The following is a 15205-nucleotide window of genomic DNA, read 5'->3' on the forward strand; positions in this document are numbered from 1 at the left end:
AGTAGTTGGGGCACACAGGCTTAGTTGCCCCACAGCATGTGGGATCTTAGTTCCCCGACCAGGGATTGAACCCACGTCCCCTGCGTTGGAAGGCAGATTCTTTACCACTGGACCACCAGGGAAGTCCCTAATTATTGTTTTTTAAAAGACACACCTAAGGTGTGAACAGGGTCCTGAGTGATGGCTGCAGAAGGACAACCAGCCCCTGTTCATGAATAAGGAGACCAAGAGCACCATAGTGAGCAAATTCATTGACACTGTTGATCTTAATAGAGACTCCAGATCTAAGGTGTCATCTCATGCCCCTGGAGATGTCTCTAACTGCTTACTTGGTGACTGACTAAAACTTGAACCAACAGTGAGTGTCATCTAATGAGACTGGGATGCCAGAGCCTGGATTTTATATACCTGAATTATATGGAGTAGGAAATTCAAAGGCGTAGGGACATGAGAAGTTTTGACTGGATTTATCATGTGCAGCCTGCACACCCGCCCACCAACTGCGTTCCATGAGAAGGCCCAGGAGACACGGCCTTGACTAAGGCCTCAAGAGGGGAGTATATGTGTCCCTGAAAGCTCTGTGGTTGATCTCTTTGAATGACAGATTCAACCACAGGGAATGTCACCATTGATACAGGCTCCCTGATTCCAATGAAAATGATGGGATCCTGAAGTAGCAGAAGACAAATGGCAGCACTTAACTAAGACCAGGTGGGCACATCTATCTTAAAGGGCAGTAGGGAATGTCCCAGTAATTAGAATGTCTTGGTCCACAGAGGTCTTTGATAATGTTTAATTGATCATGGAGTCCTAGGAATGAAATAGATGGGCACCCTACTAGAGAACTGTTTGACTTCTGTAACAGGAAACATTCTAGATCTGGTAGCCAAAAATCCGGCAGTCTCGACTGTGAAGAGTCATGGCTCTCACTTAGTTTTGAAACCTAAGTCAATTCACACGCAAAGAGCCCTTCTATTGTAGGGGATGTGAGGTGTTACTGAAGAATGGCTCTACACTATTGTCTCAGGTACACACAGTGAATCTTCCTCTAAGCATTCCCCCAAAGGACCTGCAGCCATTTGCTAGAGTGACTGTGTTAGGAGGAAAAAGAAATTTTCAGAGATTACTATCCACGGGCTCTGAACTGATGCTAAGTCCTGGGGACCCAAAATGCTACTGTGGCCCAAAATGGGGGTTGTAGTGTCAAGTGATAGCATTTCAGCTCAAGTCAGACTCATGGTAGACCCAGTCTGTCCACAAATCTACCCTGTGGGTTATGTTCTCAGTCTCTAAATTTGTCATTTAAATAGACACACTTGACAACTTGCAGAATCCCCATATTGGCTCTCTGAGCAATGGGATGAGGATCATTATGGTAGGAAAGACTAAGTAGAAACACTTGGAACTTCCCCTCTTACTGCTGTGGTGAACCTGAAGCAATAACACATCACTGGGGAAATTGCAAAGATTAATGCCTTTGAAATCTTGAAAAAAGTAGGAATACTGTTACTTATTATATCTCCCATTTAGCTTTCCAGTTTCTCCTATGCAGAAGTCAGATGGATCTTGAAAAATGAGATCCTAACTATTATAAACTTCATCAGGTGGTGATTCCCACCAAAGTTGCTCTTTCAGATGTAGTATCTTTACTGGAACAATCAACACGGCCCTGGCACTTAGTAAGCAGCTATTAAATTGCCTAATGCCTCCCTGCACCCCATACCAATGTATAAGGACAATCAGAAGCAGCTTGCTTTTACCTATCAGGGACAACAGTCTACCTTCCCAGCCATGCCTCAAGAATACATCAATTCTCTTGTTCTCTGCCATAACATAATCCACAGAGATCTTGATTGTCTTGAGAGTCCGCAAAGCATCACATTGGGCCACTGTATTGATGACATTTTGCTGCTGGATCTGATGAACAGAAAGTAACAAGTATTTTAGACACCTTAGAAGGACATATATGAACAAAGGGTGAGAGATAAAGTGTTAGGGATTCAATGGTCTGAAGTATGTCAAGATTATCTCCTCTAAGGTGAAAAATAGGTTACTCCACCTTGCACCACTTACAATGAAAATAGATACAATACTTAGTAGGCCTTTTTTGGACTTTGGAGATGATATATATATCACATTTAAGTGTGAGATTGGACCCATCTAAGAGTTATCTGTAAGTCAGTTTCAAGTGAAAACCAGAGCAAGAGAAGGCTCTACAGCAAGTTTGGGCTGCAATAGAAGCCACTCTACCAGTATGGCCTTATGATCTAGCATATCTAATGATATTTGAAGTGCCTCTGGCAAATAGGGATGCTCTGTGGAGCCTCTGAAAAGTACCAATAGGCGAATCACAGCACAGACCCCTAGGATTTTGGAGCAAATCTATGACCTCTTCCACATCTGTTCTGTTCTATTCTCCTTTTTAGAAACAGCTTCTGACTTGCCACTGGGCCTTAGTAGAGACTGAACACCTAATCACAGGACATATGGCCTGAGCTTCTCATCATGAACTGGGTGTTGCCTGACCCATCTAAACATAAGCTTGCACATATGCAATATAAATCTGTCATAAAATGGAAACAGTGTATAAGAGGCCAAGCTTGCACAGGTCCAGAAGGTACAAGTAGGTTGCACAAGCAGATGGCTCAGACTCCTTTGACATCAACTTCTATTGCATCACCTCCCCTCTCTTAATCAATGCCTTTGGCTTCCTGGGGTGTTTTTTTATAACCAGTTGACTAAGTAAGAGAAAACTCAAATCTCTTTTACAGATGAGTATGCAAAAAATTCTGGTGCCACCTCAATGTGGACAACCGCTGCACAACAGCCCTATTCATGGGTGATCCTGAAGGGCAATAATAAAGGAAAATCTTCCCAATGGGCAAAATTTCAAGTAATACATCTGGCTGTCTACTATGTCTAGAGTGAGAGAAGGCCAGAAGGATCTATATTAATCCATGGGCAGACCATATATTTTGGCCATATGGTCATGAACTTAGAAGAAACATAATTGGAAGATTGGTGAAAAAGAAGTCTGGGGAAGAAGCATATGAATGGACCCCCTCAGAATGGGCGCACACCATGAGGATATTTGTGCCCATATGAATGCCTCCACAAAGGGTATCCACTGCAGAGGAGGTTCTTAATAATCAGGTAGACCAAATGATGCATTCAGTGAATGTCAGTCATTCCCTTTCCCAAGCCAACCCAGTGCATGCTTAATGAGTCCATTAACAAAGTTGCCATGGAGACAGAAGTGGAAGCTATGCATAGGATCAACAACATGAATTTCCCCATAAGGTCAACTTGGCTAAAGCTACTGCTGAGTGCCTAATCTATCAAGAGAAGAGATCAAACTGAGTTCCCAATAGACACCATTCCTTGGGGAAACTAGCCAAACACCTGGTAGCAGGTTGACTACATTGGATCTCTTCCATCTTGGAAGGAGCTGAGATCCATCCTCCTGGGAAAAGGTACATGTTCTGGATATCGATTTGCCTTCTCTGACCATAATGCATCCACCAGAATCATCATCTGTGGACTCACTGAATGCTTTAGCTACCATCTTGGCATTCCCTGTAGTATTAATTCTGATCAAGGAACTCATTTCATAGCAAAGAAAGTGCAGAAATGGAATCATGCCCATGGAATTAATTGCTCTTGCCACACACCTTATCACATGGAAGTGGCTGGACTAATTGGAAGGTGGAATAGCTTGCCGAAGACTCAGTTACTGCACCAGTTGTGAGTCGACATCCTGAAAGGAATGGGTTCTGTCTTACAGGATACTGTATGTGCTTTGAATCAGAGACCACTGATCTTGGTTATGAAGAACCATAAATAATAAAGAGATAGAAGTAGAAGTGTCTCCTCTCACTATCATACCCAATAACCTACTTCGCAACTCAGGAACCTTGAACTCTGGTGGTTTGGAGGTCTTAGTCTCCAGGGTGGGAATACTTCAGCCAGAGGACACAAGAACAGTTCCATTGAATTGGAAGATGATACTGTTAACCTGGCAGTTTTGAGCTCCTTATGCCACTGAAGCAATCAGCAGAAAGGGGGTTATTTACAGGATGGAATGATTGATCTTGATAACCAAGAGGAAATTGGATTGCTCCTAAAAAATGGGGACAAGAAGAACTATGTCTAGAATGCAGTGGATTTTCTGGCTCATCAATGTTAAAGTAAAACTATAGCAAATGAACAAACAAAAAGTAGAATAATCGGGGACTCAGACCCTTTGAGAAGGATGGTTTGGGTCACTCCATCAAATGAAGAATTTTAATTAGCTCAGGTTCTGTCTGAGAGCAAGGAAAATGAAGAATATGTAGCAAAGAAGGAAGCCATAGACATCAACTGTGAGCTCAAGACCAATTACAGTCAAAGACTGTAATATATGGAACTCTGCATATATTCTCTTTGCTTGTTATATATATGTGCTTTTTTTTATTTTTAAAATTTATTTTATTTATTTATTTATTTATTCTTTCATTTATTTTTGGCTGTTTTGGGTCTTCGTTGCTGTGCACAGGTTTTCTCTAGTTGCGGCCAGCGGGGACTATTCTTCGTTGTGGTGTGTGGGCTTCTCATTGTGGTGGCTTCCCTTGTTGCGGAGCACAGGCTCTAGGCGCACGGGCTTCAGTAGTTGTGGCATGCAGGCTCAGTAGTTGTGGCTCATGGGCTCTAGAGTGCAGGCTCAGTAGTTGTGGTTCATGGGCTTAGCTGCTCCGTGGCATGTGGGATCTTCCCGGACCAGGGGTCGAATCCATGTCCCCTGCATTGGCAGGCGGATTCTTAACCACTGTGCCACCAGGGAAGTCCCTGTGCTTATTTTTATATGCTACTTTATTCTTCTTATTTTTGTCTTATGTAAAATTTTAACCTTCATTTTACAATTCGGTCTTTAGGTAACAGACTTTTCCGTGGGATTGTGAAGAACAATTAATATAACTAGCAATGGACACAGGGAACTCTGCTCAATATTCTGTAATAACCTAAATGGGAAAAGAATTGATACATGTATATGTATAACTGAATTACTTTGCTGTACACCTGAAACTAACACAACATTTTTAGTCAACTATACTCCAATATAAAGTTTAAAAAAAACAAACTAGCAATGGATACCATGACCATGGGGATCATGCTTCTCCTCACTTTGGGGAAAGGGTGAGAACTTCTTCCCTTGTAACAAGGATAAATATGTCTTATGAGATAGGAAGCTTAATCCCATTGGGGATTTTTGAGAGACAGTACAGCACTGACACCTCAGGGTTATCCCCCTGGGTCAAGGCAGACAGGGTATTTCTGCACAAACGCCCATCAGTCGTCAGTGGTTGAAAGCTGCTGGGAAGGGGATTGTTAATGTCCCAGTCCTCCCAGCCTGACAGCCTGACAGCAACAGGAAATCCTTGGGCAAAGAAATGCAGGTGTCAGCCGTCGGAATTTGCTGAGGTGGTGAGGGCAAAAGGATACAGGTGAGGCCCCGAAAGTGTCTGCTATGCCGACGTTTCTTTCTCTACAACATGGGAAGGAGAATTTCCACCTCACAGGGCTGCCTCTGTGCTGCTGAACTGCACACTCCAGGGGTTACTATTGGTAACTTGGAGGTCCTGAGCTGCTATGAAGATGAAAGGAGGTGGTATAAAGCAAGTGCCTGACACACAGCAGGCCCTCAGTATGCGTCCATTCCCTTCCCTTTTTTCATTTTAATAATTGCTTCACCATATGGAGGACTTACTCAGTGTCAGACACTACACTCAGTGCTACCCACACCCACGATACAGGTATTAACCTCCTTATACAGAAGAGGAAACAAAGGCTCAGAGGGCTTAAGTCACTTCGTCCACTCCCTGAGCACATAAGCACCGTGTCTGTCTGACTCCAGGGCCCTTGCTCTTAACCTCTATGCTGCCCTGCGCTGCCAAGGGCTGATTCTGACACGCTGCCCAGTTGTGCTTATTTCAGAGCTCGGGTGCCAGATGCCTCAATCAGCATCCTCCCTCAGACATGACCCAGATTTGCTGTGGGAGAAGCTGCTGCCAGGAACTGGCAGGTCTTCTACTTCACCTCTGCCTTCTTAATTGGTGTCCCACCAAGATAGCTCAGATGGGTGGGAGAAGTCTTTTTTCTACCTGCCCCAGGCTTTGGTCTCTTCGGCCCACACATGTCCCAGAGGCATCATGAAGCATCACCTCTTGAGCACCTCCTTGGGGGAATTAATTTTGAGTCTAGGCCTCAAGGCTTGAAGAGACAAGCGACATGGCAAGGTTCTTTGTTCTATCAAACTAGTTTATCTGAGCACAGAAGAAATGGACATTCTGCCCACTTTCTGTCTCTCTGCCTTGGAAGACCCAAGCTGTGGCTGCTCACCTTTTCCTCATTGGGTTCTTAGACTAGCAGGGGCAGACTGAGCATGTGCTTAGGGTACCAGCAAAGCAGGGCACCAAAAGCGAGAGTAGGTAAGTGCAAGCAATGCACTAAGCAGGAAAAGTGATTCCTATATTTGGGGTGTGTTTCTGACATCATGGGTTGGCTCACTCAGCTCCATTTGTGCATGCTTTATTGCAGATCAAAAGTTGGCAAACTCAAGTCTACAGATTGGGTCCTTGAGACACCTATCTTCCAAAAATGGATGCACTGTTTGGAAGCCAGAAGTGAGGTGGAGAATGTATTTCCACTCTCTTCACTGGTAAGCATATGCTGGGAGCATTTGTTTTTTCCTGCAGCAGTGATAGCAGAGGTCCAGCGATGGGTGCCTTGCTCTGTATTACTGAGTGGAAGGTTATGGACATCTGTTCTCTTGCCATCAATCAAGGCAGAGGCAGCGTGGTCCTGGAACCAACAGTAGTAGCACCGTTTCCTGATCTGTGCCTCTCAGCTGAGGGAACGTGGTCCTGGAGCCAGCAATTGGGACAGGGACTTCCTGAAGCTCCATCCTCCCAACCATAGAGGATTTAGAAGCTCCCTTGGTGCACCAATCTTGTTGATATATTCTGGGAGACATTCCTGGAAGTTCTATCCAGAACCTGCTTGTCCAGCACATCCAACAATCCTGCAAGCACCTAATCCCCTGTATTAAGTCTCTTTCAGTTTAACCTGGTCTGGTTATCTGCAGCAGAACCTGACTAATACTGGGTGCTTGTGATGTATCAGGACCTGTGCTAAGTTCTTTACATTTAATCTTCACAATGGCTTTCTGAGTTCACTATAGTCATAGTCAGTTACTTGGTGGCAAGCAACAGATCCAACCTTGACTAATTTAAGCAGAAAATGAGCTCACTGAAAAGATATTAGTTAACCCAGTGAATCACTGGGAAGGGGAAGCCTAGAGAACTAGGCTTGGAAACTCTGCAACCAAAAACACAGCCTGAACTGTGCCACAGAGCTAGTCTAATGAGAACACTGCTTCCGTGTGGTTCCGGGTCCCGGTCCTGCACACCACCGCCCCGCCAGAACTGCTCACTGGACACACTGCAGGCTTGGAATGTACCACTGCTCCCCGGAAATGGGGTACTGTAGTCATTGCTGCCTCTGCCACAAGTTCTCCACCCCTCCCTCATCTCTGTTTTCCCAGCCTCTGATTTGAAGCATAGGACACATCTTATTGGCTGAGCCAGGTCACATGTTCAAACCCAGCTCCAAAGAGCCTGAGACCCAGACACCAACCTTTGCGGCTTTCTCTGCTTCTCACAAGGTAAGCCCCGCTCCCCTTCACTCTCTTCCACACATCAACATGCCTCTTGCACCTTCATCTGATGAGGACTGTTGGTCCCCCTCTGGGTTAAGCATTGCCCTTGCCCATTGGTTCTTTAGAAATGAAAATATGCTAGATTTCTTGTTGGCAACTCAGCACCATTCCTCCCTGTCTACACTCTCCCCCGTAGCAGGGACTGGAATCATGGAGGGGACATTCCCAGGAATCCCTTGCCAACAGGTTTGCACGTGGGATCTGCCAATGAAAGGCACTCACATCAGATCTGGGAAGCAGAAGAGAAGCAGAAGGCCCATTGTGCTCCTCTGCACTAGTGGACAGACACATGGGCTCCAGTGACGGCCACACGGGGTCCTGCAGCAGCCTCTAGATATTCTCTCATAAGTGTGGGAGCTACAGTCAATCGTGGAGCTACAGGCAACAAGGCCTACATTGAAAGGAGCTCTGGGAAACACATATACTGCCTCATTTAATCCTCACAACAACCCTACGAGGAAGAGGTTATTCAAAATCCCATTTTACAGGTAAGTAACTAGGGGTTCAGAGAGGTTTAACAGTTGCCCTAGGTCACAGGTCTGTGTGACAGTAGAGCTCATGTTCACTTTCTCTTATTCCTGACATCCTGACCGGCTCACCCCTACCCCTCATTTGCAAAGCAGACAGAGGAAGGTGTGGGAGAGGGCAGAGACCAGCAGGAAGGGTGAGAGGTCTGCAGCCAGGCAATGCTCAAAGCACAAACTATCCTTGGAATGTTGGAAATTTCTGTTGGAAAGTCCTTCTGAGCCTGAGGCACATTCTTCTAAAGAACTTTCTTGATTGGAAAAATCCTGTGCTTTGAGGATGGAATTGAAAGTGTGGGAACAGCCAAAGGTCACTGGGTACCACAGCTGCAGAGTAAGGAAGCAGATCAAGCTAGGGAATACCATTGCAGATTGAGAGCCAGCCATGGCTCACACAGAAATAAACCCAAAAGGCAGGCAGTGCTGTCAGGGCCATGGCAGTGTCAATGGAGGAACCCAGAGGATAAGTGGTCTAAAGTCACCCATTAGCTGTGCAACATTGGGGAAGTCACTTCACCTCTCTGAGACCCTTCTCATCAACCCTCTGTCTGAGAGGCAGAAAATTATAGTGGTTAGGATTGCTGGCTTTCAAATCAGACAGCTGAGTCCTTGGTTCTGCCTCCTCCTGCATGGTTTGGGGCAAGTTCTCCAATTTCTCTGTGCCTGTTTTCCAAATCTGTAAAAGGAGGATAAGAGTACCTATGAAACAGGGTTCCTGGAACAATTAAATTAAGTGAATTGGAAAAGGATTTTGAACTGCAGTAGGCATATAGCAAGCACTCAGTAAATGTTAGCTATTGTTTTTCTTACCTTAGAGGGAAATATGAGGACTAAAGGACACAGCATGTGTGAAAGGTTCCACATATAATTCAGCTTATTAGATCAGCTCAGAAAACAGTGGTATTCTGGTTATCTAATACTGCATAATAAACCATTCCAAAATGTAGTGACTTAAAATAACAATAGTCAATTACTTTGCTCACAAATTTGTGATTTGGGCAGGGATTAGCAGAGTTGGCTTATCTCTGCTCCATGAAGCATGAGCTGGGGCAGTTAGAGTAGAGCTGGAGGATTCACTTCCAAGATGGCCCACTCCCATGGGTAGCAGGCTGGTGCTAACTGATGGCTAGGAGTTCAACTGGGGCTGTAGACCAGTGGCCTACATTATCTCTACATGGACCTCTCCACAGGGCTGCTTGGGCTTCCTCACAGCATGGCAGCTGCCTTCTAAGAGCAAGTGCAAAAGGCAGAATATGGAGCTTCCAGTCTCTTAAGGTCTTGGCCCACAAACAGGCACAATTTCACTTCTGATGCTCTGATGCTGTCAGAGTTTGGGCCAGACGATTCTTCCCTGAGCTGAAGTGAGCCCTGCATTGCCCCTCGCCTATGTACCTGCCAGGAGCACTCCCCACTGCCAACAAAGAACACCCCTGCATTATGCAGAAAAATGTTCTTATTTTTCAGAGATGCATTTGTGGTGAAATGTCAGACTGTTTGTAATTTACTTTAAACTACTTCAGAAAAAATAGATAAAACAATTATGGCCAAAAAATTCCCCATGACAATTGAAAGATCTAAGTGATGATGTATGTGTATTTGTTCAATTTTTTTTTTACATTTCTGTTTGAAAATTTTCATGATAAAAAAGTGGGGGAAAATGCCCCACCTATTTCTGAATGACTCCTATTGGTATGCTACCACCCCTACTTGAAAACCTATATTTTCATTTTGTATCAGCTTCATTTTCATAAATGTTGTGTCTGATTTTCAATTTAAAACCCCTCTGGGGCTGCCATTTCTTCTTCAAATGTTTCCTCTTTGGCTTCCTTCTCCTGAAGATGATATCTGGATGTAGGGGAAATGTCCTCGTGGCAATGGGGAGAGGTGGCCCTCCTGTTGTGTTTTGAGTCCTTGCTGGTTTCATGAGGTACCCCTTGCCCTGCCTGCTCAGTGGGGGCCTGATGGCACAAGTTGCTAAAGTCCACAGCCACTGAAACTCGTGATCCGTTCTCACTGGCATTGACTCAATGCCACCCCCTCTCTCCTGGGCACTTGAGCACCTCTGAATCTCAGCTGCATCCTCCATCCAGCCCCGCCTTGGCTGGCCACCCTACCGCTCCTCACACTCACTGTTTTTCCTGCATCTCAGCAATCTCTTCTGTTCCTCACTGTGAGCACATAAGGGCTTCTGGACCTCTTTCATGCCGCGTGCATCCTGAGGTGATTCCTAACATAGATGACAAAAGTGGGATGGGAGAAGATGCGGTAATGAGGAAGCCCAACCATCCGTCCTTACCTTACATGTATATGGCATTTTACAGACTTCAGGTACACTCTCCTTTCAATAGCAAACCCTTTCTGAGTGCCTACTCTGTGTCAGACACTGTTCTGAGGGTCTGGGCCCCCCACCTGACTACGTATACACACCAGGTGTCTGTTGATATGTGAAAGGGCAGACAAGTCACGTTGCAGCTATACCAGTGAATATCAAGCAGATGTTAAAAAGAATTAAATTAATTGATATGTTCTATAAGGAAAGCTATCCAAGATATGTTGTTCAATGAAAAGGAAAGTTTCAATATAATAGGTGGGGTAAGCTATGAGCCCTTTTCCATGAAAAGAAATTTATATTAATGAGAACTGAAAACAACACACTTTTCTGTTCCTGTGTTAAATAATACTGGGACCAAGTAATAGTTTAGGGGTTTGCTCCAGGAAGTACCCACTCTTTGAAGATAAGACAGATAAAAACTAAACACCGTACTTATCAAAACAGAAAACTTGCTCATCTAGACTCACTTTAATGCCCTTGCCCCTCTGTGTTCACTAATCCAAAGTTCTTATAAATTCTGCCCAATTCCAACCAGCTACCTGCCTTATGTGACCCATCTTAAAACCATCCAGTGCAGCCTTTAAAACCCTGTAAGTATCCTTCCTTAATGTCTTCACTTGGAGGTACTACTAAGACTTTTTCAAGGTGTTATTCGCCCTTTCTGCAGTAAATTTAATATACTTCGTTTTGTTTGATCATCAAGTTTTTTCTGGTGGTCTTTGAGGGAATCAGCGATCAATAATTATAATAATTTAATATGTGCTGAGAACCAAGCTGATTGTTTTATAGACCAATCCTACTCTGAGATTTTTAATATTATTCCCATTTTACAGATGAAGAAATTGAGGATTTGAATTTGAGCAACTTGCCAAATATTACACAGGGAATAAGTGACAGAGATCACATTGAAACCAAGAAGTCTGGTCCCACAGCCTGAGATCATAACCCTCTAATACTGCCTCTGTTCTAGTTATTATGACTATGTAACAAAGCACTCAAAATCTCAGTGGCTCAAAAAGCAAACACAACATTACTGTGCTCACGAACGCTCCATTTGGGCAGGGCCTGGGGGGATACGTGCCTCGGCTCCATGCAGCGTCAGCTGAGGTGGCTCGAAGCCCGGAAGCGGGGATCGTCTGGAGGCTCATTCTTTCCCCCATCCGGCAATTAATGCTGACTGTCAGCTGGGACCTCAGCGGGCAACCAGCCAGAACACTTGCATGTGGCTCTTCATGTGCGCTGGGGTTCCTCACAATGTGGTGGCTGGGTTCCCATGGTAAGCACCACAAAAGAAAGAGATTTCCAGGAGAATCCATTTTGCCTTTTATGACCTGGCCTTGGAAGCCATGCAGCATCACTTCTGTCACATCCCATCTGTCAAGGCAGTCACAAGGCCCTCCCCAGGTTCAAAGGGAGAGGATATAGATTTACCTAGTGATGGGGAGTGCCAATATCAGAAAGACCATAGAAGACCAGAAATATTGCTGTGGTCATTTTTGGAAATACAGTCTTCCACAGACCCACATATTTGGTGTACATGTATGTAAAATCTGAAGTGATATATAACAAAAAGCTATCATTATTTCCGGGGATAATAGAGGGTCTTTTATTTTCTATAACATTTAAATTTTTGTAACAGGTGTGTAAAAACACTATGGCAACATTGTTTTTCAAAGACTTAGTGTCCATTCTCAAGAAGCTTGCACCGAAGGTGAGCATACTGACCGTTACCTATTTCTTCTCCTATGTCCATTTGCTGCCTCTTGCTGACCTACTTTGTTCCCCAGGAGGCTGACCTCTACAGACTGTATCACCTGGAATCCTTTGCCTTCTGTCTTCTGGTTGGGTTGATCCAATGGGAGCTGAAGGAAATCAGAGGGTAAGAAAGAGGGTAGGGTATTTATTCTCCCCTCCCTACCTGCCCATGGTTCTCCCGATGGCTATGTTCCCCGATAGCCCATAGTATCTGTTGGACAACCCCTCCTCCACAGCTACAGGTCTCACTGTGTTCCAGTAACACCTCCTTCATCTCTATCCTTCAGACCCAAGAATGGTAATGGCTTGCCTCCATGGCTAGTCCCTGGGGTACCTCATCATCCCTTAATCCTGTCTATTCCTCTGTAATTGTCTCTTCATTAAACTCTCTTCAATTAAGCCCTTTAAGTGCACCCTCTGTTCCCTGATTAGTAAGGCACTGATGGAGACAAACATGCAAACAACGATATTACAGTGTACTGATTGCTTTCAAAGGCATGAATAGAAAAAGAATATCTAGGTTTTACTGGAAGAATCAGAGGAGACATCCCAAAGAAAATGATACTTCAATTGAGACAAAAAAAGTGAGTCAGTGTTCACTAGTTTATGAAAAAGAGAAGAATTTTCCAACCCTATGAGGTTTCCATGGATAAGGAAATAGGCCCAGAGAAGTTGGGTGACTTACCATGGCCACACAGGAAGTAGCATAGATTCAAGCCTTCTGCTTAATCCATCACCCTACAGGGCAAGTTTGTTATATCAGTTGAGATGTTTTTAGCTGAAAGTAACCAGAAAAAAATGCCTTAAGCAGTAAGGAAAATATGTAATACATTTATATAATCTTGTTTATAATAATAAGACAAATGTAAGGTAACTCCACGGTTGATTAAATAAAATCAGATGTTCAACCAAGCCATCAAGAAGATCTAAATAAGTGGATTGGAAGAGGATATTGCTAAGTCAATCCTCTTTACATTGACTTATAGATTTAATACAATCACAATCAAATTCCTAAGTTTATGTACTGAAATTTTCAAGTCAATTCTAAAATTTATATGGAAATACAATGGACCTAGAGCAGCCTAGACAATCTTGAAGAAGAACATACACCACCAGATATCAATGCTTAACATCAAGCTATAGTAATTAAGCCAGGGTGGTATTGATACAAGGATAGACAAATAGACCAATGAAGCAGAATTGGGAATCCGGAAATGAACTGAAACATGTATGTTCACTTGATTTACAAGGGTGCCACTGCAATTCAGTGGTGATGGAAAAACTGGATATCCATACAGAAAATAATCTGTATGGGAAAAAATCTTTACCCAACACTATACATAAAAATTAACGTGTTGGGGCTTCCCTGGTGGTGCAGTGGTTGGGAACCAGCCTGCCAGTGCAGGGGACACGGGTTCAAGCCCTGGTCCGGGAAGATCCCACATGCCGTGGAGCAACTAAGCCCGGGTGCCACAGCTACTGAGCCTGCGCTCTAGAGCCTGCGAGCCACAACTACTGAGCCTGCATGGCACAACTACTGAGGCCTGTGCGCCTGGAGCCCCTGCTACGCAATGAGAGGCCACCGCAATGAGAAGCCCATGCACTGCAACAAAGAGTAGCCCCTGCTCGCCGCAACTGGGGAAAGCCCACGCACAGCAACGAAGACCCAACGAAGCCAAAGATAAATAAAATAAATAAATAAATGAATTTATAAAAAGAAAAGTAATTAATGTGGTATGGATGACAGACCTATATGTAAATGTTAAAAAGAATCAGGCTTGTAAAGGAAAAGATAGGAAAATATCCCCATGATCTTGAGGGTAAGCAAATATCTCCGAAACAGAGCACAAAAAACACCATACTGAACACACTGATAATTTGAACTTCATTAAATATAATATGCTCATCAGAACACGTTATTGGGCTTCCCTTGTGGCGCAGTGGTTGAGAATCTGCCTGCCAATGCAGGGGACACGGGTTCGAGCCCTGGTCTGGGAAGATCCCACATGCCGCGGAGCGACTAGGCCCGTGAGCCACAACTACTGAGCCTGCGCGTCTGAAGCCTGTGCCCTGCAACAAGAGAGACCGCGATAGTGAGAGGCCCGCACACCACGATGAAGAGTGGCCCCCACTTGCTGCAACTAGAGAAAGCCCTCGCACAGAAATGAAGACCCAACACAGCCATAAATAAATAAATAAATAAATAAATAAAATTAAAAAAAAAAAAACACTTTATTAAGCAAGTGAAGAAGTAATCTACAGACTGAGAGGAGATACTTGCATTTCGTATATCTGACCAAGGACTTATATCCAAAACGTAAACAAACTCCTACAAATCAATAACAGAAGACAAAACAACCCACTTTTAAGAAAGGGAAAAAGACTTAAACGGGCACCTCTTAGAAGAGGAAATGACCAAAAAGCACTTGAAAAGGTCATCAGAGAAATGCAAACTAAAACTACAATCAGATACCACTACTAACCCACCAGAATTAAAGGCTGACAATACCAAGTGTTGGTGAGAATATAGAACAATCAAAAATATCACACTTCTGGTGGGAGTGTAAGTTGGTTAAACCACTTTGGTAAGCTGTTTGGCAGTATCTGACTAAAGCTCAATAAATAGCTATTCACCCTATGTCAGTGATTTCACTACAAGGTGTATGCACAAGAGAAATGAGGACATATAACCACCCAAAGATAGGTACATAGAATGTTCATGGTAACTTTTCTTTTTATAACAGCCAAAAACTGGAAATAACTCAAATGTCTATCAACAGGAAATGGATAAATAAATTGTGGTACCAATGGAACACTATACATTGGTTTGATAAACTATTG

At 43.9% G+C, this 15205-nt stretch overlaps 1 protein-coding gene across 3 annotated transcripts in view; it reads right to left on the minus strand.

Moving 5' to 3' along the window:
• The window catches only part of PDYN (prodynorphin), a 67705-nt gene extending 54573 nt beyond the window's left edge, over positions 1-13132 (minus strand). The window contains exons 1-4 of one of the 3 annotated variants that reach the window (XR_005016503.1): positions 13050-13132; positions 12341-12471; positions 10408-10504; positions 451-1917 (exon numbers count right to left, since the gene is read on the minus strand). Coding sequence is in view for 1 of the 3 variants with exons in the window: in XM_036826178.1 (XP_036682073.1) it covers positions 10408-10421 (14 nt within the window). In the remaining 2 variants the exon portion in view is untranslated. Of the gene's footprint in view, positions 1-450; positions 1918-10407; positions 10505-12340; positions 12472-13049 lie in introns of those variants that run through there. The other 2 variants (XM_036826178.1, XR_005016504.1) reach the window with 2 other exon arrangements.
• Between the last annotated feature and the right edge of the window lie 2073 nt (positions 13133-15205).

The sequence above is a fragment of the Balaenoptera musculus genome, chromosome 15 (genome assembly GCF_009873245.2).
Source record: "Balaenoptera musculus isolate JJ_BM4_2016_0621 chromosome 15, mBalMus1.pri.v3, whole genome shotgun sequence".
In the NCBI taxonomy this organism is placed as follows: domain Eukaryota; kingdom Metazoa; phylum Chordata; class Mammalia; order Artiodactyla; family Balaenopteridae; genus Balaenoptera; species Balaenoptera musculus.